Here is a 25,485-nt window from a genome sequence, read left to right on the forward strand (position 1 = left end):
TCATTGCATGTACCTATAAAACAAAATTGGAATTATATTACGTGTTCGCCTCCAACTAAACCAAGCAGTGATCTGTCATTCTTCTATTAAGTGATACCACTTCAAGAGTACTACCTGCATGTTCCACTCTAAGCAGGCAAGGGAAAGACAGTTGTTCTAGTCACAGGTTCACACAGTACGTCCGAATATCAGACTAGTGTTAAAAAAATTAAATAACTTATGTTATGCTGTTTGTAGAATCTTACTTTCGTGTGAACACAGAAAAGGCTCAGAAGGAGTTGCACCGCAGTGCAACAGATGATAGATGGATATTAAGACAAGGATATAAGGCTATTGAAGTCCTGTACATTACAGTAAGCAAGACGAAAAGACCTTCTATACATGACACTTCAGAAAACGCAGGGGCTGAGATGTTACTCTGAACAGATTCATGTTATTAAATGCAAATTATTATTCACGAATGAATTTTGCATTTAAATAAGCTTTGTCTCCTGTCATTACACGACCTATAATCTTTCAACTGTGAAAACATTCATTGGCTCTGCTCCTTCAGCTTCACAACGGCTGCAAATTTAAGTAGCCTAAGAATAGGAAGGTTTGAAGAAATAATTTTGTCTACTACCCAATAAGAAACTGTGTGTCATTTGTTAGAGGCCTCTTAAATTAAATAAATTCGATTAGGAGGTCTAACTAAGCAAATGGGAAAGTACAACCAAAGCATTTAAAGTTGGATAGGAAAAGTTATCCAGACTTGACTTCTCTCATATTTTGCTGTTACAAGTGTAAAAGACACATATTGTGGATACCTGAAGCGCTCAAAATTTTCTAATTTTACATAGTAGGAACCTTGTAGAAAATGTGTTTGTTTGTGTGGTTTTTGTTGTTTCAGGCTTTTTTGTTTGTTTGTAGGGTTTTTTTTTGTTTGTTTTGGATTTTTTGAAGACCATCTCAATAGCTAATTAAAATCTAGTCCAATAACACTGACAATAACACCAGAATACTTGTAGGAATAATCAGTTTTTGAACACAGTATCTACAGTTCTGATGATACAGACTAAACCACACATGCTGCACTTTGGGAGTGCAGGTTTAAACATATTTCTAGCCTGCTTATGTTGATGCCAAGAGACTTACACTTGGTCAGTATAAATTTATGGCAGATATGGGAAAATTAAAAGGAGAGTAGGTCACTATGTCAAGAGAAGCAGCAGAGTGCTCTGCCCTGCGTTACTCCCTTGAGGGATGCCTGCTGTATTGGGTAGGGCAATTCTGAAACTTACAGCACCTTAATGACGACACCTTCATCGAAGCCCTTATAATTCCAGAAAACAGCTAATCACAAAGGACTTACATATACGGAAAAAGCCCCCACAACATAATGTATCTTTTAAACCTATAGAATATATATAAATAATAACTTCCCATAGAATCCTGTGCTTACATTCCTCCTCAAAGAGGCTTAATAACTCCTCACGTCAACAGGGCCTGAAATAAACAATTCCTATCTTTATTTAGTTTGTTTTTAGCAGTTTTACTGTAAACCCATTAAAAGCATGTTATTAAAAACACAGCACAATCTTCGAGAGGTTGAACACATCCTACATTCCAGTGCTCTGTCTAGCCAAGGTGTATAATCTTAAATTTAGGTGAGTAATTATTAATAAAATTCTATGACTGCAACTAGCTGGGCTGGCTAAGTCATTGCAAATGAGAAGTCAAGTCTTTACAACACACTCTATGGAGGAAGAGAAAAAGGCACGTTTCAGAAATGACAATTTCTCAAGATCCACAATGTAATAGAAAATGCATGATAAGAGACAACGCTTCAAAGGGATCTTGAAAAAGTCTGAGTACCTAATACACACAGAATCATAGAATGGTTCGGGTTGGAAGGGACCTTAAAGATCACCTAGTTCCAACCCCCTGCCCTGGGCAGGGACACCTCCCGCTAGACCAGGCTGCTCAAAGCCCCGTCCAGCCTGGTCTTGAACACCTCCAGGGATGGGGCATCAACAACTTCCCTGGGCAACCTGTTCCAGTGCCTCACCACCCTCACAGTAAAAAATTTTTTTCCTGATATCCAATCTAAATCTACACTCTCTCAACTTGAGGCCGTTACCCCATGTCCTATCGTAATACTCCCTGATAAAGAGTCCCTCCCCATCCTTCCTGTAGGCCCCCCTTTAGGTACTGGAAGGCTGCTCTACGGTCTCCTCGGAGCCTTCTCTTCTCCAGGCTGAACAACCCCAACTCTCTCAGCCTGTCCTCACAGCAGAGGGACTCCAGCCCTCGGATCATCTTTGTGGCCTCCGCTGGACCCGCTCCAACAGCTCCGTGTCCTTCTTGTGCTGAGGACTCCAGAGCCGGAGGCAGCACTGCAGGTGGGATCTCACGAGAGTGGAGTAGAGGGGGAGAATCACCTCCCTCAACCTGCTGTCCATGCTTCTGATGCAGCCCAGGATACCATTGGCTTTCTGGGCTGCTAGTGCACACTGATGGCTCATGTTTTGCCTCTCGTCCACCAGCACCCCCAAGCCCTTCTCCTCAGGGCTGCTCTCAAGCCATTCTCCGCCCAACCTGTATTTGTGCCTGGGATTGCCATGACCCAGGTGCAGGACCGTGCACTTGGCCTGGTTGAACTTCATGAGGTTCGTACAGGCCCACCTCTCAAGCCTGTCCAGGTCCCTCTGGATGGCATCCCTGCCCTCCAGCGTGTTGACCATGCCACACAGCTTGGTGTTGTCAGCAAACTTGCTGAGGGTGCACTCGATCTCACTGTCCATGTCACTGACAAAGATGTTAAACAGCACTGGTCCCAGTACTGACCCCTGAATACCATCCAATTTTTCTAGAAAAACTTGTATTTAACAGGAATTCCAGATGAGATTTCCTGGAATTCTAACCCTCAGGTCAACGTTAGAAAGAAGTATGAATATTGAAGTAGACATTTCTATAGTGAGAATAACAAAGGTAAAAGAAGGGTATTTCTAATTGTTGATTTGATCATCATGTAAAATAATGCTCAGAAGTATGACCTGGTCAAGGAACCAAATTTAGAACTGCATTCAAATTAATTAAAAGCAGACTAAGGAATTCGACTAAGTACCCATGTTTAGCATACAAATTTTAAAATATATTTTTCTAAATTAATTTGACAAGGGAAACAGAGGTAGAACCATTCTATGATTATGCCGCCTCCATCCTGTTAACATAAAGTCTCTAAATTTTCTAAGAAAACACTTTAAAATTTACTTGGAAGCCTCAATACCTCAAATTCAGTCCTTTTATATTGTTACAGTAAAGCTAAATCCTGGAGGAATGATCACATCAGGAAGGTCTGAGACTATAGCAACGTCTGGACCCCAATAACCTCCTCCAACAAACTTATCACAGAAATATTCTAGCTCTTTATCAATCCAAATACTTCTTCCAATCTCAACTTCTCACTCTAGGAGAGCTAATCCATTGTAAAATCCCAGTGAACTACTGAACTTCATAACTAAAATGCAAAGTTAAAATATCCCCAATCAAAGCAGCTACAAACCAAATGCTCCAGCTCAGGAATGATTTAATTTAAAATCTGTGAAGATAAACAGCAGCAGCTGTTTTTAAATAACATTTCTTAATTTATATAAAGCAACTCAACTGCTTAGATTTTACTGATTTCAAATTTTGTCTATATGAATCTCCTCCACATCTATTTAGTGTATCTGTGTACTCACACTTAGGGATATTTCTGTCCTTTCCCATTACTTCATATTTAACTTCGAGACACTTTGATTTCTACAAATATCAGAGATTTAAAAGGACATATCTGAAAAAGCACAGTAAAGGAAAGCAAATACCATTTAAATTTTTTGTAATAATTAATATTTGCAGTACTTTTAATATTACTATTACTTTATTACTTAACTAGTAGTACTGACCACTCTGAGAAGCACACATGCCTGAAATGACATCGCTTCCTGACGCTGCAGACTTGACCTACTCTGAACCACCTAAAAGGGAATGTCAATGATGCGTATCACAGAAGCAACTTAGAAAAAGAAAAAATCAATACAATACATGTCAATCCTATCTATCTTCCTTAGATTCACCTAAATCTAGCTGAAACACACCTTCCTTATTTAAATTCTGCCTCTGTTTGCAGAATTTGAATCCTTTAGCCTTTGTTAAGTGTAGCAGTACTGCACAGTCATGGTAGTTCTGGTCTTCATTTCCCGGTTTAGTCTTAATTTCTTCCTGTATTCAAGGGAATGGTGATACAAGCCCTAGATTTAAGCTATAAAAATGCAGGTGTATTGAATATTGCCTTTAAGATACGGAGCTTGCAATTTTTTACAAAAGTAACTTTTGATTAGACGTAACGTTCAGAAACAACGAAGCTCGTTCTGCGTTACAGCTATGAAATGAAAGATCCAAACCCCAGCGCCAAGAGAAGACAACAGTGAGAAGCTTGACTGCAAGTGCCGTTCCATTACTTTTGACAAGGCTTTCTAAAAAGAGACTGTGGCCTGACTGTGGCTGAAAGAAGAGATGCTTTTTATTACTCTGAATGTGTCAGTTCTGGTAACTAAACCAGGCACTTGGTAACTTAGAACACGTGGCTGTTTAGTCTGTACTGTCAGGGAGGCTGCACAAGGTGGTTTTACTATTGAAAAGAAAGAAGCACCGATATACACTCCCCCAAATTATGATACTATCACACAATACACAAAGTCAAATTTCAGAATCAAAAATCAGAGGCAACATCTAAAATTAATCCTGAGAATTGCCAAGTATCCTTCGAGTGCAAATAGGAGGGAGGGCAGCAGGATAGTTTTGCCCTAAAAATGAATATATTACAGTGCTCAAAGGCGGCTGAAGATTTTGCAGGCTAGATGGGTAACAGATGAAGATTTCCGGTATCTAAAGAGGAAGAAGCCACCTCGGTTTTTTTTTTTCCTAGTTGCAGATCATTTAGTGTTCCAAAATACACTCAGATTTCCCAATTCCACATGCTATTTAATCAAATAAAGATCACTCTTTATTTAAAAAAAGAAAAGATTATGTCATTAAGTTTTAGCAAGTCCTTTCGGAGGCCTCCTGGCATTAACACCACGTTCAATATTTTCATTAATCAGGGCCAGGTAGTTGAAGCCACGTGGGATTTGAGGCACTGTACCCAAGTACAATCAAGCATGGCCAGATTCTGAGCATATACGCTACAGATAAACTTGTCTCTGAAGCACACTCACTCTACTGAACCATCACGCAAAATCTAAAAAATGATATCGGGATCAAATAATGACTCCTAACAATCTTGTGTAAGGAAATAAATTTTGAAGAAGCATGAAAACATATTACCAGATATGTCCGTAAGTCTTACTGGCAAGAGAAATACTGTGACCGTTGTTGAAAATACTGAACTCGCGTATCCCAGTAAGGAAGCAGATATCAAGAATTGTGCTGTTTAAGTCTGAGATATTCACCTCTTCTTATTATGCCAAGCACATTTAACGCTTAGGATACAGTAATCCCATCCACTATCTACATTTCTATCAAAATGCTTGGCCTTCCACTGACAACTTCTGAATGTAGTTACGCATCTTCAATGTACAAATCTTTAATACAGGGAAAAGTTTGCAAATATCATAGTTTAAAATATTTTCTGTCATCATTTCCTCATTGCTTCTCCATATTAAAAAATACAGTGTAATCAATTTTGGTTTACTTACTATTCCAGCATTAGATACTACAAAAATTTATCCCAGATGCAGATCCAGGTTGGATTAAAGCACATCATATTTCCAATTCATAATCTAAACAAAAGAAAATGTTTAGAAGACCAAGCTACAGATATTCACAAAGAAAGCACTAGTCAGGCTCTCTCCACTTTTACCCTAGCAGTGAATATAAGTAAACCTTAACTAAGGCAGTATGGCACTAGTATAAAAAAAAACGTATATAATTTGTTTTTTTTTTTTTAAATCAGTTCTTGTCTCCCTCCTTTTTCAAGTTTCACAGCATGCATATGGATATGAATAAGTAAGGGATTCTTCACCCTAACTTCGTGCACAGCAGCTTGAGAAATGTTTCAGATTAACATAAATGATAATACACATACATAAGGCTGTCTTTCAAAGAGGTTTGATAATTCGTCGATGCAATGTTTACACAGATCAGGTCAAGTCAAAAGGTTTGTAATATATGTATTTAACTTACGTAAATCTGATTATCAGTGCTAAGGAACACGGGACGACTTCAAATGCTCACTATCCAATAAATGCGGTACACATTTAGTGCAACTTGCATCAATTCTCATTCCAATTTTTAATTAGTATGAAACAGAATTCCTCTTAAAATTGTTTATATTATGGTTTTTTTCAGAAGTAATTTTCTGTTTATATTGTATACAAGTTTACTTGCATAACTTGACAAAACTTTTTGTGAAACCATAATAGGGGGACAAGGATTTCATACCATTAAACAGAACTTGGTAGAAGGAAGGGATGACACTGAATTTCTTTTTACTTAAGATTTTTTAAGTTTTAGACGGAGTCTGAATTGATGTCACTATGCAGTCCGTCCTGTTTTTTCACCTACTAGAGAATAAAGTAGCGAAAGTTTTGTTATTTTCCCTAAGGTTTCCAATCCATGGCTTTAATTAAAATTAAATATCCACCCATCCATATGGAGATCCAGATATTTAGGTTTTTTGATTTATTAAAATCTACTTATACTGGTAACAGCATAGGGACATATGATCTGGCACGCTAAACACAGATTTAACAGCGTAATTACTTGGACTTTGTATAGTGGATCGTTACATTAATGCCTCTGCAGTCAAGTGCTAAATCGGAATTCCCACAACAAAGACTCCTCATCGCTGACCCAGAAGGAAAAGGCAGGACATGCTGGGGTAATTTGGGAAGAGACTGCTCTTCAGGAACGCAGGAGAGGAATATTCAAACCACAACAGGACTACTGAGCTCCACCAAAAAGGAAGACAACGTGCCACAACACAAACCACCATGAATTATGTCTTTCTCTGAATAACCCAGGGACACCAGACAACTACATCTTGTCCTAACAACCTTTCTTGGGAGGAAAGATAGCTTCACAGAGCTTTCCAGGATAAAAACATACTCTATAAAAGTAAACAACTCTGCACGTATGTAGAATTTCTTGTCCAGTATTCAACTGGAACTTGAAATAAACTTGAAATAAACTTCATTATTTTGTTCTGCAGTTGCAATGAGGGCACTGTACATTATGCTCCTTTAAATACTTTCTCCCACGTAAACAAATATGACACTGATTCCACACGGCACCTGAACCTGCTCTGTCTTCACAGCTCCAGAGTCACGGACGTGAGAGAAAACAGGCTTGCTTAGAGGACTAAGATTTTTGCTTTGGCAAAAAAGCTAGATGAGAAGTTTTCCATGATAACCGTGTAATTTGAAAAAATAAATATATGTTTAACATTTTTGATGCAATAATAAATTGCATTAAAATAATAATTAAAAAAGACATCAACAGAGGTATATATTTTGTAAATTCCTCTTAGTAGTTTAGAATTTCCTTCAATTTCCTGAAAAAGTTTAATTATTATTTTCCCTAAACTTATGTCCACGTTTAATCACCCAAAATGCACCTCTACCACACAGCAGATGTGTCATTAACTATTTCTGAAAAAAAGTGAAATAAAATCACCCAGCATGAGAATACTATGGAATAAGTCAACACAAGCAGATGGTGTTTATTTTGTCACTGCTTGTGTTAAAAATTACCACCTATTTCATCAGTTTCTTTAAGGTAGAAGCTTAATATAAAAAGTGGAAAAGCTATTTTTTATAATCTGTCACAGAACTCCTTAAAATATAAGTTCTTATTTTCATGGCTTCCAGTTTTCTAGGACATGGTGCAATACACAGGAGATCGGTTTGTATAAATCTGACATGATCGAGTATTTTGCTAGCAGCTCAGTCTTTCAACACGCAATCTGTTTTGATTCTCAAGCAAATTTGCAAATTCTATAGTTCAAATACCGGTGTTTTCAAGACAAATTCTGTAACAAGTGTTAAGTCTGCTCCTAAGAGAGGCACCTGGTAGAACTGTCAGCTTGTTTTCTTCTAGGAACCAGTATGCAAGAGCGTTTTACTTCCCCCTCAGAATTTCCAACATTCTCATTATTTTATCACCCAGTTTTGGCTTTGCTGTTTACATTCTCTGGTTGATTGTTTCTTAACAAAACAGTATGTTGCATGAAGAGCAATTGTACAACCTGGACTTAAAGAAATCATGGCTAAAATCCCATGACAAAATCAGGTTTTGCTCATGTATTTTTGAAATAATTTCCATTAAAATGGAAACACAAAAAAAAACTCCCTGAAAAGCAAACCCACATAATCCTCAGTAAGGCAAATCCACATCGAAAACGGCAAAGTGAGCTGAATTCCTCCCTAATTTGATTTAAACAGAATTATTATAAACGCTAGCCACAGTAACCATACACAGTATTTAAATACAACTTTCAACTTATTTATATCTGAAGACTACTGGACATCAGTCTACCATTCTCACTGATGATTTTAAATGTCATGCCATAAAGAGATCATCCTCCTAAATCAAATCCCCGTACAACCAGTTGCATTTTGTATCTAAATGACATAAGTATAGGATAAAATCCAATCCATTTGCTTCCCTTGGAAAGGCATAACAGTTTTAAACTGGAAGAGGGGAGATTTACATTAGACATCAGGAAGAAATTCTTTACCCTGAGGGTGGTGAGCCCCTGGCCCAGGTTGCCCAGAGAAGCTGTGGCTGCCCCATCCCTGGAGGGGTTCAAGGCCAGGTTGGACGGGGCTTGGAGCAGCCTGGTCTGGAGGGAGATGTCCCTGCCCAGGGCAGGGGGTGGCACTGGCTGGGCTTTAAGGTCCCTTCCCTCCCCCCCCAAACCATTCTGTGATTCTGTCTTCATTAAATTACAGTTCAATTGATAACATTCAAAAATTACTTTAAGAACTTATTTGCACACCACAGATTACCACAGATCATTGAGATAGTTGTATGCTTGCTGCAACAACATATCAAATACATAGCTTATTAGCTATATCCATTCAAATCTCCTTTTGGTATTGACAGGATTATACATTAATTCATAGACTATGGACTCCACTGCAACGTTCAGATTTGTACGTTACACTATCTGAATGCTTTAAAAGCCTCACTTAATGATTTTGATATATCTCTGAGCTTCTGTTGTATTATTTTACAGCTATAAAAAGAAACTCAGGGTGGTTTTGTTCCTTTGTTTGGCTGGTTTTGTTTTTAATTCTGAATGCTTAGTATGAGATAGATTTCAGATATTTTAGGTTTTGGGTTTTTTTTTTTTTTTTTTTTTTTTTTTTGTTTTTGTTTTGGTGTGTTTTTTTTTTTTTTTTTTTAAATCAAGAATTCTTCTCCCAAAAAAGGAGAAGTCAGAAAAGGTGAGATTTAGGTCTATCCAAATACTGGGTAGAGGAGATAGAGGAAATTATTTTCCTGTAGGACACTTTTATCCTTTTTCCTTCCAGAGTCGGAACATGGATCTGAGAACAGTCCTTATGCCCCTATTTCTGAAGCACTGACCATTATAATATCCATGTTCAGCACTTAACCTCCCTTTTTCCCATTACCTCTTGGTCTGCACCAGCAGCATCTTCCTCCTTCAGCAAAGCAGAGGCCGAATAGATCAAGAAACCTAACATTTTATTAGAACACAGCAAAACAATCCACCCACTAAATGAGCACACTCGTTAGCTGGGTACCTTCAGAATGAAGTCTGAGGGCTCTACTTAGGGTGATACAAAGAGTCCTCTTCTGTTGACACAACATGAACACTGAAAGCTTCGCAATGCTATTTGGATGTATTCTCAGCCAGCTGAGGCTTTAAACCAAGGTTAGTGCCATCTGTCTGGTTTTGGCAGCATCCAGATAGATGTAAAAAAATCCTATGGCACTTTTTAAAAGGAACAGAGATAAAGCTTGGTTAATAATTCCCTTGAATTATAACACAATAGATTTGGCTGACATCAATGCCAGCCAGCACATCTGAGTCTGTAAGCACACAGCACCTTTCTTACCACATTTAGACCATGCAACAAACCATTTTACTAGTGATATCAGATTTAGTATGTCCAAGTAATTAGAATCATAAAAGTCATAAGTACTAATCTATTGCTTGTCTCAGTTCAATGTCAAGCCAGAGGTAAGAATTAATACTACCGTCAAATATTTTTGAGTTGCTATATAGTTATTAATACATTCTCATGGTCTTCATTTCCAGAGCCCTGAACAAACACAATACGAAAAATTAAAAGCAATATATAAATCAAATTTTTTTGAATGGGGAAGGGTATCAGGTTGTCGGGGAAAGAACTAAACCAAAGAGAAACAGTATTGGATGAAAGGCCTCAACGCTTCAAATGAGAAATTACATTGTTCAGATGGATGCAATTTGTAGGGCAGAACATTTCTGTGATCCTAGAAAATGCACTCAAGTATTATTCTTTGAGATTTAGTATGGCCTAAATAGCATAACCCATTCATTTTACCTGTGCCAAAATCCCTTCTGCAACACCAATAATCATCACTGGTTCAGAAATGCAGAGACATATACAGGATCATTTCCATTCCTTATTAATTTCACCTTTTTTACCAACCATACACATGCCACCTTGGGCAATTTTTAGTATTATATACCAGCATAATAGAAATTTAATGGGTCTACAAAATGCTCTGGCTCCCACTCTTTTAAAGAGGCATGGAAATACAAAAACCAGTCCTTATCTCCAGTTTGAAAACACACTGAGAATTCTTGGGCTGCATTAACTACAAAATGGTCACCGATGCCCAGTACTTTCCAGAATTTGATATAAGAAGCTGTCCCAGTATTTCCTCAGACACTGTTTGAGATTCAAAGCATAATGCCATTCACTAGTTTTTACCAACAATCAAACAATTATGGAAAGAAGTATATCAGAAAATCAAATTTGGGGTGATGAGAAAACCTGGTTATATATCTCATTTAAATATTCAGCAAGCAGAATATTATTCCTGGTTAGGGCCCTAATTTTGCAAAGCATTTACTTAAGTGCTTAAATGAAAAGCCCAAATGGGAAGGTATCTTTCACATATGTACTAGGTCATGGTCACAATGGAAGAAAAGAAAGAAATATCAAAATATATCTTTCATCTCATTAGGCAGTCAAATACAAGGTAAAAATTCCAGTGTTGAGGACAAAAGACTTTATGAAAAATGGCCTCTGCTAAATTACTGAGGGCACATACTGATACTCTAGTTAGTACAAGTGTACAGATCCAATGAATGAAAACCATTTTTTTGAATTCAAGAAATATTAAGAGGAAGATGTCACTGAATCATTATTCTTGATTGTATTAAAATCCCTTAAGATGTCTTTGGATTTATATTACTACAGCTTGTTATTTTTTTCTTTTGTTAAAAAGTACACTGCTAAATTTTTTCCAAACATCCTCCTCTTCCCAAAGGAGTTTTGCTGCAGTGAGACAAAAGGGGTGGGGGGGCCAGTAGTGGTACTTTAAAAAAAAAAAAAAAAAAAATTGTCTATCAAGGAGGTGATTCCCTGATTTTGCACAGCCCCTTAGATCCAAAACTTCAGTCACACACCACATGTGTCAGACTGAATCTGAAACTCTTAGATCAGAAAAATTCAAATCAAGACTAAAGATGGACAGAGCTATCATCAAATCTTTCATTAGAAAGTCAAATTTAAGAATTGCTGAAGAAATACGTATCATATGCAAGCTTTTACCAGTGCGATAAAACATACGTAATTGCCTTTGTGAAACTACTGCTAGATACAGGTACTATATTGTTTTTAAGTTATGTTTGCGTGTACCCAGATCTGGCATCTCTTACTTGTCTTAGCTCTCTTTCTCTCCATGTAACGAGCCCTGTCCTGTGAAGCAACGTCAGCTTAGGGAAAACACAGCTTGCTTCACCACCCACTGAAGACTCCCAACAAAACCCCCACCCATACTTATACTTAGTTCAATCAGATCAGGAAGGTAATATTCAACACTTAAAAAAAAAAAAAAAAGGCAGTAAAGAGAGATCGGGTTTACTCAACAGAATATAAATACCCAGGAAAAAAATAAAAACACCGCACAAAACCCCACCACAATACATAACAAGCAGAACATAAACAGAACTAGATTAATCATTGCAAAACTCACAAATTCTAAACTAGGTTCTAAGTTTACAAGGCATACAGTTTAAGCAAGATAAAAACCTTACGTATTAGAGAGTTCTTTGTCTCAGCCAGCTGCTGCCAGCTTGTCTGTCTGTCTTTCAATTTCTCAGAAAGGTGTGTGTGAAAATCTAAATGAAATAAAACAAATACATTTTAGAGATGGCTCTTTTCCTCCTTTTCTTCCATTCCATTCACCTGTGATGCAATACAGCCAAAGAATATTTCACCTCCTCCCACCCAAAGCATTCTCGAGTAATAGAAAAATACATTACTCATTATCATCTAGAGATTGACAATTCTTTTACCTTGTTATCAATGACATATAAAAAGGCATATTGAGTAGCAGTAGTAGTGGTGAAATCTTGCTTTGCAGGAGGTACGTATACCCACCATCAGTATCATTAACCACAAAAAGGGCAGAGTGCATAAAAATCTGGCTATAACACGCGTGTTAGAATTTAACCTGAAGTCCATGAGAGCTTCCATACATGCTGTACTGTCTGTATTTAAGATCATACTAACTTACTTTCAGTGTATTATCTATTACTCCTATAGCCAAGTATGTATCATTACATCCTTCTAAAAGATAATTTTTATTATCTAAAAACAGACGCTTAAGATACATTTAGAAAATGGCTACTTTCAGCTGTAATAAATCACTCCTTGCATGTTTATTGTAGCAGCATGATGACTTTTACATTGACTATCAACATAACCAGCCTCACTCTGCTGCCTCTCAGCTACACATGAACCACTGAAACTGCGCTGTGGCAGGGTTGGCAATTTTTTCTCTTTTTTGCCTCGTAAAAAACTCTCCAGCTTTAGGAAGACAGATTTTAATATATATATAAAAAAAATCCTTTAGTTTTGAATAGTCTTTCTCTTTCATTAAAAAGGAATCAGGTTTCTTTTGGTTGTACAACTAATTCAAATATACCTGGATTTTTTTAAGCATGAAGTAATTAGGGAGTCCTCTTACATTTGAGAAGTGCAAAATCAATTGAAAATTGTTATTGAATTTCGTAATAACAGCAGGAGAGTTTTCAGATGTAGTAAACAGGAAACACAAAACCTCTTTTTACTTGTTTAAAAGAATTTCCTTGCATAAACCAGTTAAGACAAGAAGCCTAATAATTAACGTACGGTCACTTCAATTTTTGTTCTTTACTGCCTTTAAGGCTTCACTGGGAAATTATTTGACTTGGTACATCTCAGGTTCAAACCCTTAATAATTTTTATAAGACAATAATTTAATCTTGTGCCCAAGACTCACCAGAATCAACAAAGAATATATGTTCTGTATACCACAGTAATTTACTATATGCAAGGAAAAAAGGACAACGCGTCGATACTTAAAGATACAAAAACAGCTGACCAAAACAAAAGAAAATAAACCATTTTGTATGCTAAAGATGTAAGAGAAAAAATTAGCTATTTGTTAGAAGAAGAAATATTTTGGACCTAACGTGCCTATAACAGAAATAATGTGAAAGAATAATGTGACAGCTCCGGAGCTCTACGTTGCTGGCTTTGGGGGTAAAAAGTAATTTTAAGGGACAAGCTATACTTTTACAGACAATAAAAACCAGGCATAGTTCACTAAACTGGCTAAACATCTCCTTGCCACACATTAAATTCAAGTTTGACGTGGTATGACTGTAAGTCCTTTTCAGGTATTTTGGCTCATGTATAGTTAGTTCAGCTTTATTTTTGATGACACAGATTTTTGATTTAAAAGCAAGGCAGGAAAACAAGAGGTTTTCAGGAATGCTCCAGTGAAAGATAATTCTAAGAACAATATGCAAGTAAAGCAAAGATATGTGAAGTGCAGAACACAATGACTATCAATATAAAAAAATTGGTAAATAATAGTTTAAAAAACCCTGCAATTTTTTTCATTTTGGTGTGACCAGCAATTTTTCCTAAAATATAATATTAAAAGTTAATGAGATTATTTTCATATTTTCCATATTTTAAAAATAAGAGAACTTAAGTATAAGTAAGCCCAGGCATATGCAGGAATATATCAGAAAGGAGGTAATGGAATTGTTTTACTAAGCTTTTTTTTTTTCCTTTTTCTCCTCCTTTTATATGTGAAAATGGGACCAAATTCAGTGCAATTCTTCTGTGGTATTTAAATTAAACAATTTTAGTAGTTTGCAATTTTACAGTTTCTGTTATATCACATCCTATAATATGCAAATGTTTTAAATCTTACTGCCTCTGTTTCTGTTTTAATAGAAGTTTTGCTTTCATTTCTCTTTCAAGAAGAAAAAACAGAATTAATCCAACAGTTTACCTATTGACATTTTACCACATTACCCTTTAAGCCTGTCTGTGTTACTGAATCTGCTATTTTCTCCTTTTACCTGTCTGTGGCCACCTTGGGATATTTGATCCTTACGATTACAAAGAGTACAGATGAGGACAAAAAACTGTTCCCCCAAGGAAGCTGAGCCATCCCTCTTTTTGACACAAAATATCTGAAACTAATGGCTAAAACGTAAGTTTCCAAGCTCTATTTCTCCAACAATAAAAAAAAAAAAAAAAAGAGAGAGAGAGAAAAGTTTGTTACCAATACCCAAAGGAAAGAATAATTTAAATGTTGAGATGCTTTAAAAATAGTGTCATCTGAAGGAAAGTCTCCATGGGTATTACCTTCCTTTGACACTCACAGGGAGTTAAGCCTAATTGCATTTAGGGTTATCTCTAGCAGCTACACTCAGAATCAAACATCCTCATGAGGACTATTGTTCTAACTAATCTACTTATTAGGCTTTTATTCAAATTTAGTACAGTCTTTTATAAAAAACATCTCAAAGGGATACTAATGGATTTTGCAATTATCAGACAGGAAAGAACAAACTATGACCTACAATCTTTGGCCTTGCCAAAAATTAGGAAAAAAAATCTTTTGTAAGTAAATCTTTAAATCATTAAGTTAATTTTAGTCCATACCAGACACCACGCTTTGCACCTGGATAAAGGAAAAACTGTGTGAATTTACTATGCTGTCCTTTCATACATTCGTCCAAAACACGATCCCCCAACGTCCACAGGCCCATTTGCTCCTATGGTAAAGGACAGAGAGAAAGAAATCTGCTTTCTCTACATTACTTTCAAAGACGAATGAGGAACAGTTTTCAGTTTGCTGTCTTGAATCCTAGTTTAAGTTAAAAATTAATGCTGATACAGCTAACTTTAAATAACAGTATAAATACTAGCAACACCTTTTGAAAAGTGAGAAAATGAATGCTGCAACTCCTGAAGTGGTCTCCTGTGATGTATACGATGTTCACAGTAGCTGCTTCTCTCCTGCACAGTATTCACCAAGCTCAATTTCTTCTCCTTTCCTCACAGCAGCCTCGTCAGAAACTCCTACTCTGCGTCCGCCATTTTGTTACTTGCTTTCATCTCTCTAATCTCCCTCACACCCCAACGCTCTCCCCCGAGGCCTGGCACTCTGAGGCGGCCCACACGACGTCTCCTTGCTGCCCAACACAAAGGCTGACAGGGAAGGGCCGTAATTACTCTCCCCATTTCCACTCCCTCTCTATGGCTGTGCCAGGCAACCAGGAGGCAGCTCCGAGCTCCACGCAGCCAGAGGCCGCTCCTCGGGGGCCCGCCACAGAGCCCCATGGGACACGGCTTTCTCACAGCAAAGAGGCTGGTCACCAAGTATTGTGTTGCTCTTAAGTTATTTATCTTTTGAGCTGGCCTAACAACAATCCATGACCGTTGCCTATCCCAGAACCAGTATCACTCCCGTCTCTTCTTTCTCTCTCCCCCCCATCCCCACTTGTTTCCTTCCTTCGGGATTTTCCCCTTCGTGCTCCTGTCTGACTGGACGCTTCCAACTACGCACTATGAATTCTCAGCCTTATTAGTCCAGTCGGGTATTCCGGAATTCCACTTTTTAACATCTCCCGATAGGCATCACTAAAAGCTTTACTACCAATCATATAGTATACAATGCAATTATTTAAAATGATAGCACATTGTTTACGTGTGTTTTTTTACAGCATGAAAACTTTTTGCATTTTTGCCATGGTTCAGCCTCAGCTGGCACCAAAGAACTGCTCGGCCACTCTCTCCCGCCCCTTACACCTCTGGGGGAGAATTGGGAGAAAAAGGCAGAACTGGTGGGTTGAGCCAGTTTTCCACAGACCAGGAAAGGGAAGAGGAAAACACCAACAATAACGCTGACAGAGGAATGTACGAACACGGTGAGGGTGGTACCACCCCTCACGGCCAGACCCGGCAGGCCCCAGCCCGAGCTCTGTCCCTGTCCCTGACAGAGCGCGGGGAGAACTAACCCTGTCCCCACCGGGACCAGGACAGTTTTATATAGTTTGCTTCCTCCCCCCATAATTCTTATGCCTCTCTGTCAACATTCATCTAGAAAATAACCGTGGAACTTTAAATATGACCAGAATCTAAATATCCTCCTAAACTCTGCTCTCGTTTTCCCCTCTTCTATTTATCAAAGCGGCACAACCTAATTTTTACTCATCATAAACAATAAAAAGACGGTTTATTTTTATAAACTAGCACTTCATAAGCATTAAAAAAAAAAAGAGGTCTTACAAATAAATACCTTTAATTTCTCCTGCTGCTTCCCCTCCCTCCCAATACTCTCACAAAACCATCCAGTAACAAACACTTGCTCCATTTCTGTCACCCCTGCGTGGCTGAGGCTTGTCCCAGTTGTCTCTGATTTCCTCTCTGTTGAACAGTTTCAATGAGCAGAAGCTGCTTCTCTGTTAGTGCCTTAATACATTTTCATTGCTATTTGCTCAACATTTATTACTGATCATTATGGTTTTTGATGAATAGGATAAAACCCATACCAGCTGACAGAACACACTCTCAGTACTAGGCAGGTCAAAGCTCTACATCTTCCTCAAATAACCTTTTTTCGTTATGTTTTTTCATCACATTTTCCCCTAACCTTTTGGATCAAGGACACTGGACACACGTAACAAATGCGGTACTCTAACCTATATGCATACCATTTCTGGAGGCAAATAATGATTATGAAGAAATCAGAAAAAAGTCAGTAATATAAAAGTCATGCACAAAAGTACCGGAATATGAACTGTTCTGTAATAAAAGGGACACACGATTTTTCTTTTCCTATATTGTCTTGACAGAATTACTATCTGCTGTTTTACTCTATTACCTTCTATTGCACATTTTATATCCAGTGTTTTGTTTGATCTTTTACAAAAGTTGTATTCATTTTTTCTCTCCTCAGAAGCACATTCACCAAGCCAATTAAACTTAAAAAAGCTTTACCTGCATAGTATACTAGCAGCTCTCAAGCAGAATTATTCTCCAATTCAAAACATCCACAAGACATATTTTATTTTTTGAAAGTATACACTTAGATATGTTAACTACACCACCAAATATTCACACAAGAATGACAAACACTGCGAAGGAAAATGCTCTAGTACTAGTTTGAAAGCTTATTATAGTTCAGTGAACTCAACAGTAAATACACCATTTTCCCTCTCCTCAGCCTACCAAAGGTAAAGTTACAAAATGGGAGTCAGAAGAATTTTTGCTTCACATTACTATTTACGATGTTCTAAATATTACCAAACGTGACGAGCAACAGATCTACTGCACCAGGCGCTGAATATTCCAACCGCATTGACCATATCTTTTATACAGCATCAACTAAGCAATTAGCTACATTACAGACAACAGTGCAGGACTTAAAATGACAAATACCTTCATTTTGTATTTTCATTTCCTATGGACTAATAAAGCATTAGGATTACTGGTACTGTAAGAATCACAAGGACATGCATAATTTAGATCAGCATTTAGTAAGGGCATAGATATGTCTATTTCTGTGTGCAGAAGTCTGTCTACATTTACGAACGCAAAGTGAACTGGAACTAAATTTCAAGTGGATTTATTTAAGTCAAATTAAATGATTTCTACTTGTCTTATTTACAAAAAGACATTAAATACAGGCCCTCTTAAGTCCAAACAAATATATCTACATAGCAGTTTCAATCAATTTCACAATACCACTTTAAAATCATGCCACAAAGTCACTTGTAATTTGGATGAATCTTCTCAAATGGCCGTGAACAGTCAAGCCCCAACATTTAAAATATTCATAATTGCCTCTAAATTCAACATGGTCATTGACTTGCATAAAAAGAAAAAATCTAAGTGAAACTTCATAACATTTTTGCTCTTCCTCATGCTGTTTCCTTCTGGGTTTGTTTTGCTTTTTAAAGTAAGGGTCAATTTAACAACTATTACTTCATGCTGTTAGGAACAGGTTGGTATCCCCATAAAGGTCTATGACTCAGCTATGGGTCAATATCCCCATAATTTATAAAACAGTAAGCCACAATTCTCATGGGAATAATTTATTAAAAACTAAAAAAAGCTCCAGTCTAAATTAGCAACTACAGGTACTCTCTAAGGTTGCTTTCTCTTTCTTTAATACCTCTTCCATTTAAGGCTTTCTCTCAGTTAACACTCTAGTGTTAGGTTCAGCCTATTTCCCAATTACTATGTTTTTAGGTAAAAAATAAATAAATCACTAAACCCAGTAACTTTACTTACTGTGACAAAATTCACATTAATCAAGTTTTACAACAAGAGTGGTCAGGTACAAAGTTTAAATTTAGAAGGGACTATATGCACTGTACTACAACCAAGCAATCCCTCAATTAAAGCACCCACTGCTGCTGTTCTTCACTTTTGGCAGCACACAAGTGTGTAAAATAAAAACTTTATACAGAAGGCTAAAAAGAATTTAAATTCTAAAAAGAATTCCTTAAAAGGAATGTTTCTCCTTGTATGTGCCATACATATTGATATCCTGTACTGTAAAAATTATCTGCCACATACTACTTTGCCGCTTCTTTAGTGAATAAGGGAATAAGCCAAAGTTAGCTGCTCTTGATAAGACTGCACTTCTTTTAATTTATCAACTAGTGTCAGCAGAATGGAGCACTGTGACAGCTGTGAAATAAACACTAAGGGATTCATAAAACAATAGAAAGAAGGGTTTACAGTACAAGCGTGCAATTCGAATTGCGCTAAATTATTACAACCACATTGGGTGTTGTGTCACCCTGCCCCTCCTCCAAAACAAACACACAAAAAAGCAAACCAACAAAACATGATTTCTTCTGTTGAAGGAATAGCGTAAATCTAAGATATATGGACAAAAAAAGGTAAGGAGGACTGAAGTGCTACCACATTAGTCCTACTGACGTATTGGGCACGTATTTCAATGACCTCGATGTTCCATAGGCCCTACAACATCCTGTATGCTTCTAACTCCGTAGCTCAGTACTCATTTAAAATGGAGCAAGCTCCCAACAACACAACAAAACACTAAAACAAATACACACAGCTGTGTTCCTAGGGAGCTGGTGATTGAGACCAATGTTCTAGCAACAATAATGCCTCACAAAACAAAGCAAAGCAGCTCTTAAAATAATAACTTCAGCATCTGACATCCTCATTATACAGTTATGTTCTTCGCTGTTAAGAATTATTGTTTTTTTTTTAAATTGTTATGGCAAGTTAATTAATTGATGAGCCTCAACCACCTTTAGACCTGCTTTTACTCTTTCTACAGCGAGTTCTATTAGTGGAAAAAAAAATAAATCAAATTACAGTTTTCAAGTAATTTAGTTGGTAAAATCTAATTTGTCATCTGTGACTGTAAACAATTTTGAAGAGCTAAGAATTGACACACAATTCACAAGAAGACAAGCAGACAAACTTACTGTCTTACTGTGTTATTTGTTGGGGAAAAAAATTATAAAGGACAAGATTTCAATCTCAAATTTTATCAACTATCTCTTCAGCCTCTATAATGAGATCACCTGTAGCTTTGAAACAAAATTATTCTCAGTACTCTTTAACAAAGAATGTAAGTACAACCCATAGCGAGTCATATCAAAGATCTTTTATCACATCTCTAGCCTAAGGAAAAGTATAAAACTAGCGTACACATATGAAGATAATTCTTCAGAATAGCGTCTGGAACACCAGGAGTTTGTCTCATATTTCCTAAAATTTTTATTCACCAGCCCCGGTTGGATTTTTCTTCTATCAATTTCTCAAGTCTGGCTTTAAACCAGTGTAAATTGTTAGTATTTACAAAGTCTTGGGACAAGAAATATAACAACTTCCCTGAATGTTACCTGAAGTAGATTTTTGTTCATTTTGGATCTGCAGTTTGCTAATTTGATGTTGTATAGTTCCCACTTGGGGAAAAAGCAATAAACGATCATTCCTTATTCACATTCTCTATGTCACTCACAACTGCACAGACTCATAGAATCATATAATCATAGAATTGTTTATGTTGAAAAAGACCTGTAAGATCATCGAGTCCAACAGTTAACCTAGCACTGCCAAACCACGACCCTAAGTGCCACATCCACCTGTCTTTCAAATACCTGCAGGGATGGTGACTCAACCACCTCCCTGGGCAGCCTCTTCAATGCTTGACAACCCTTTTGGTGAAAAATTTTTTCCTAATATCCAATCTAAATCTCCCCTGGCACAACTTGAATCCATTTCCTCTTGTTCTATTGCCTATTAATTGGGAGAAGAGACCAACCCCCCCCCTCGCTACAACCTCTTTTCAAGTGGTTGTAGAGAGAGGTAAGGTCTCCCCCTCAGCCTCCTTTTCTCCAGGCTGAACAACCCCAGTTCCCTCAAGCTGCTCCTCACACAGGAGCATGATACTGGATAAAACTTGGCATACCGAAAACGATCACCTCAGAAGGTATCTGTTTTCTCAGCTCATTAAAAAAAACCCACCAAAATTAAGTTTGCCACATGAATGGAATAAACAAAGCGCAGGAGGCTGTAACACGTTCAAAAAAACCCAGACAAATTCAGCTCTTTTATGTAATAATGTATGTTTACCTTACATATTATGCTAGCTGCTTCCCACTGCATACCAGATAGGCTAGTAATAAATATACTCATCTGCTTCCTGATAGAGAGAATCTAGGCTTAAGGACTCTGCCCCGTTTCCACAAACCAAGCAGTTTACAGAAGAGCCAGAATAATTGCCTGGACAAGACAGACAGACATAAACATACTGCAAGTTCATGTTGTGCACTGTTAGAGACAAAGCATTAGACACAGTGACTCAAAAGGGATAACGTTTTAGAGTAAATAAACTTAGACAATACTTTCTACATGTACCAGAATGATATTTATGATGTGAAAAACACTGCAATATACTCTATCTAAGCTACAAATACCGAGTCACGCGGTACATGACCTAGTTTCCTTTTCATTTTAAGTGTATTTTTAGTTATTCCCTGTTGACTTATGTTTTCATTAGAACCTCAGGGATATGTCCTTTTGATGTCTGCTGGAGACTGAATGGACATATGATGTTTTCTAAAAAACACGTAGGCATTTTTCCCCAATATTCTCCCTCTCAAAGTCATACTTCTAATAGGATCTCAACTGAAGAGCAAATAAGCATCACTCGTTTATGTCTTTGTCTTACCTCTCCTTCAGAGGAATTTAAATGCAAATATGAAATAGAACATCAACAAATGCACCAACGGGTAGTGCAGTCTAATGACTACAGTCCACAAAGGAAAGGAAACTGCTGTGCTCTCTGCCTACTGCCACAGCATTCTGCAGTTGGCAATACTAGCAAGTGCTCTGTATATCCTATTTTTGCAACTGAATTTGCATAGAACTACTTTGAAAAATCATCCCAGCATTTATACAGAAGTGGTGTAATTAATTTCCATAACCTTGTGGTATGGCATATAACACTTTACGTAGACAATTAAGGAGATTCTACTGATTTGAAATGGAAAAGAAAACGCACCAAAGAAAAAAGTCCTCTGAGTACCTCTAATCATACAGAAGACACATTACAAGGGTTTCGTTTTTGGAGAATTGTGAATTTAATTTGCAGTAAGTGGAAACTTCTAATTGTTCTCAAACCAGAAATGTAAAGTCAGTGAAATTATGTCCACTGTTGTATATATATATTTTTTTTTAAATATCAAAATAGACCACAAAACTTCAAAATGTATGTGTGGACTCCAAAAGTTCAGAGCAATTAGTAGCCGAATATTTTCTTTTGCCCCTTTTCTACCAGTGACTTAAATTACAACATTAGATTTTTGTATAATAAACAAGCACAAAATATTACATAATGGCCTAGCTTCAAATGAAGGCTCAATTACAGTAATGATCTTGATAATTATATTAGGACAGTCTAGGTTTCCCTACAGCTCTCTATTTTTCAAATTTAAAGAGAGTTATGTGCCTGATGACAGCTCTGTGCACTCATAAGTCTATTCTTACTTTATCCTGTCTACTTTCGCATGCTCCACAAATTCAGTTTTAAGCTGCAGTTTTCAAGTATTTTGTCAATCACAGTTTATCAAATGCATTCTGCTAAGGCAGCTGTCAGGACAAGATTCAGCAATGACAAGCTGTTTTAGCTCCTGTTCATTCTATCCTTAAGTCACCAACTCTTATTTTTATCTCTGAGGAGGAGAAATACTCTGGCTAGAAAAGGCTCTACCTGTTCACTGAACAGGCAGTTGAGTCACTGTGTTGGCAAGGCTCCTGATCAACAGAACTAGGAGTACCAATAAATTCTCAGCAGCCCATTTCTGCCTACTTTTTCCTTATCATAAGTGTTATTCTGAAAATACTACTGGCGCTCTGCACATAGAAGTGATTGAGTAAAAAGATATAGTGCGGGTTGTCAATTTATCCTGAAATAGCCTCTAGTGGATAGATAAAAGCCATCTAAAACCATAGCAGAAGACAGTGCTATTACACAGAATTGCCAAATTCTCCACAAAACATTCCAGACAAAATTCTGACCTCTGTTACGCACACAGGCAAAACAATGACAGCACACATCACTATTTATGCATATAGCAGAAGATCAGTGCATAATGAAGTATTTTCTTATAAATCCTGGCAATTAAGAACCTCATAGCATCTTACTCTGTATATGCGTTGCAAGTGATATTTCATAAAGGCTATAACTGGGATTACGCCCTTTAGCATTAATTGTGTTATTGACTATATTGCCTAAAAGATTGTTTACTTGTAATGACAAATTGTGACTGGGAAAAAAGTATAAATCTGATTGCAGATGTGGTCCATCCAAATTCATTATCTTATCATCCTCTGTATCAGAGGAATTTATAGGGAGAGGCAAGGTTGGTAAAATAGCAGGAGACACAATATTAGACTTCGTTAACCCAGAAGAAAAATCTATTCCCAGGTAGCTACTGGTAAGAGGCAAGCCTGGAAGGATTACTAACAGACCTGAAACAGATAAAATAAATATGTAGTTATTATTTCTGATAACAATATTTCAAATTATTTGAAGTTAACAATGATGTTGGTCAAACAGCTCTGCTGGATTTTCTTACTGTAGCTCAAGCAGCACAAAAACATAACAACAGTCAAACAGCTTTCTGAGAGGACAGGAAAAAATCCATCTCTGCACCTCAAATTTCTATTTTTAGGATACGATGTAAACACTAAGAACCTATTTAATATGAGGTAGGGGAGGGGGATGGTGCCATATATAGGCCATATTTCCTCTACCTTGACACTCCTGCAAGGCACTGTTGATATAAGCTTCTACCTTCTTTATGTGCTGGGCACAAACACTGAACACTGTTATTTTTCAGCGGATCCAAAGAGCGTGTTAGGATAGAAAGCGTGCTTTATATATAAAACACTACATGGAACTTCTAGTTCACCAGCTAATGTAAAAACATGCCAAGAGATAAATTTAAGAACATAATAAATAGAACTTTCACGTGCCAGTAATTATTTTTAGATTTTCTTTTTAGTACTAGCCATTGGACCAATTTACATCAGTAAATCATGTAATATCTCCCCCTCAGAGGCCGCCATACTAAAACGTATTTTCTATACGTGGTGCTCTAAAATGAACAAGGGATTTATGTGCACAGAATGACAGAATTTTTTGTATAATTGTCAAGAAAGCAGAATGAAGAGATGCAGTACCAGGACTCTTCCAAAGAGGGCTGTTACTTAAGCACCGCCAGCAAGCTGACCACTGATTCCGTTTACTTTTGCAGGAAAAGTGCGAGTTGTTCAGCCCAAGCAGTGATACACTATGACGAGAACTCAAGGCCTGCGATTGAGCCTACAACTCCACTACATCGGAAAATTCTAGAGAGCCGCTTCCGCCACTTTTCACCAAATTCCTGTTGCTTGTTCCTGGATTCTTAATGTCCAAGGAAGTCCACTCACTGCACAGGTACTCAGATTCCATAAAACTGGTTTGAGGTAAGAAGTGCATAAAGGGCCACAACATTTTAAATTCATACCTGAAAATCATACCTAATGCCTCTTTAAATGGAGAAGTGGAACCTTCTTGATAGCGAAATAACACAATGACTTTTTGAGTAATTGTGACAACTTATAACAGGATTTGCCATATCTCATCACAGAGAGAATATACTGAGAGAACAGTTACTGGAATTCCGGTAGACAAATAATAACAGTAACTAGTAGAACATTCACGTGCGAGACTACTTATGTGTACATACAGATTCAATGCAGTATTATATATATTATCCTATCAGTTTTATTTACTCAGACTACCCAATTTTATTTCAAGGTATGCGCAGGAAGTTTTTTAATATAGTTTTGGAGGATATAAGCTGTGGATTTTCCCAGAATATATATGATGTTCCACAAGTTTACACCTAAAAACATGAGATAATGGATCTAAGTGGGAAATTTAGGACAGTAACTACATTGCATATAGCAAATGCAATATGTAAATCTTGCCACAGCCTCCCTTACAAGAAGTTAGGGTACAAAGGAAGATTATATCAACAGAACTATGAGATACTGAATTAATTTGCCTTCAAATATTAGAAGTAGTAAATTTGCTGCTCGTTTCCAGCTAAGAATCATATTAATACTAAATATGTTAATGCATCTGTACTAGCTAATGCATTTTTATACTACGATGTTCTTCAGAGGACCTTGTGGATAATAAACATTATGTATACTATGTTTATTCGGTTTTAAATTTTAGTTATCTTGGCTTTCAGAAAAAGAAAGAAAATGTTCTTATTGAATGTCACTTAGTCTGAAAATGATGCAAGTGAGTAAAAGTACTGTTGTTATAAACTCTCCCTTTCTTTTTGTTCGGTTCAAAGACAGCTAGATATATAAAAAA

General features: G+C 37.0%; 1 protein-coding gene across 18 annotated transcripts in view; it reads right to left on the minus strand.

Moving 5' to 3' along the window:
• The window catches only part of TENM2 (teneurin transmembrane protein 2), a 668,147-nt gene that overhangs the window by 298,473 nt on the left and 344,189 nt on the right, over positions 1 to 25,485 (minus strand). For 10 of the 18 annotated variants that reach the window (XM_063349518.1, XM_063349516.1, XM_063349512.1 and 7 more), the window contains one exon: positions 12,302 to 12,385. The exons of the other annotated variants lie outside the window; for them this stretch is intronic. In XM_063349518.1, coding sequence (XP_063205588.1) covers positions 12,302 to 12,385 — 84 coding nt within the window. The remainder of the gene's footprint in view (positions 1 to 12,301; positions 12,386 to 25,485) is intronic. 18 annotated transcript variants of the gene reach the window in all.

Source organism: Chroicocephalus ridibundus, chromosome 11 (genome assembly GCF_963924245.1).
Source record: "Chroicocephalus ridibundus chromosome 11, bChrRid1.1, whole genome shotgun sequence".
NCBI lineage: Eukaryota > Metazoa > Chordata > Aves > Charadriiformes > Laridae > Chroicocephalus > Chroicocephalus ridibundus.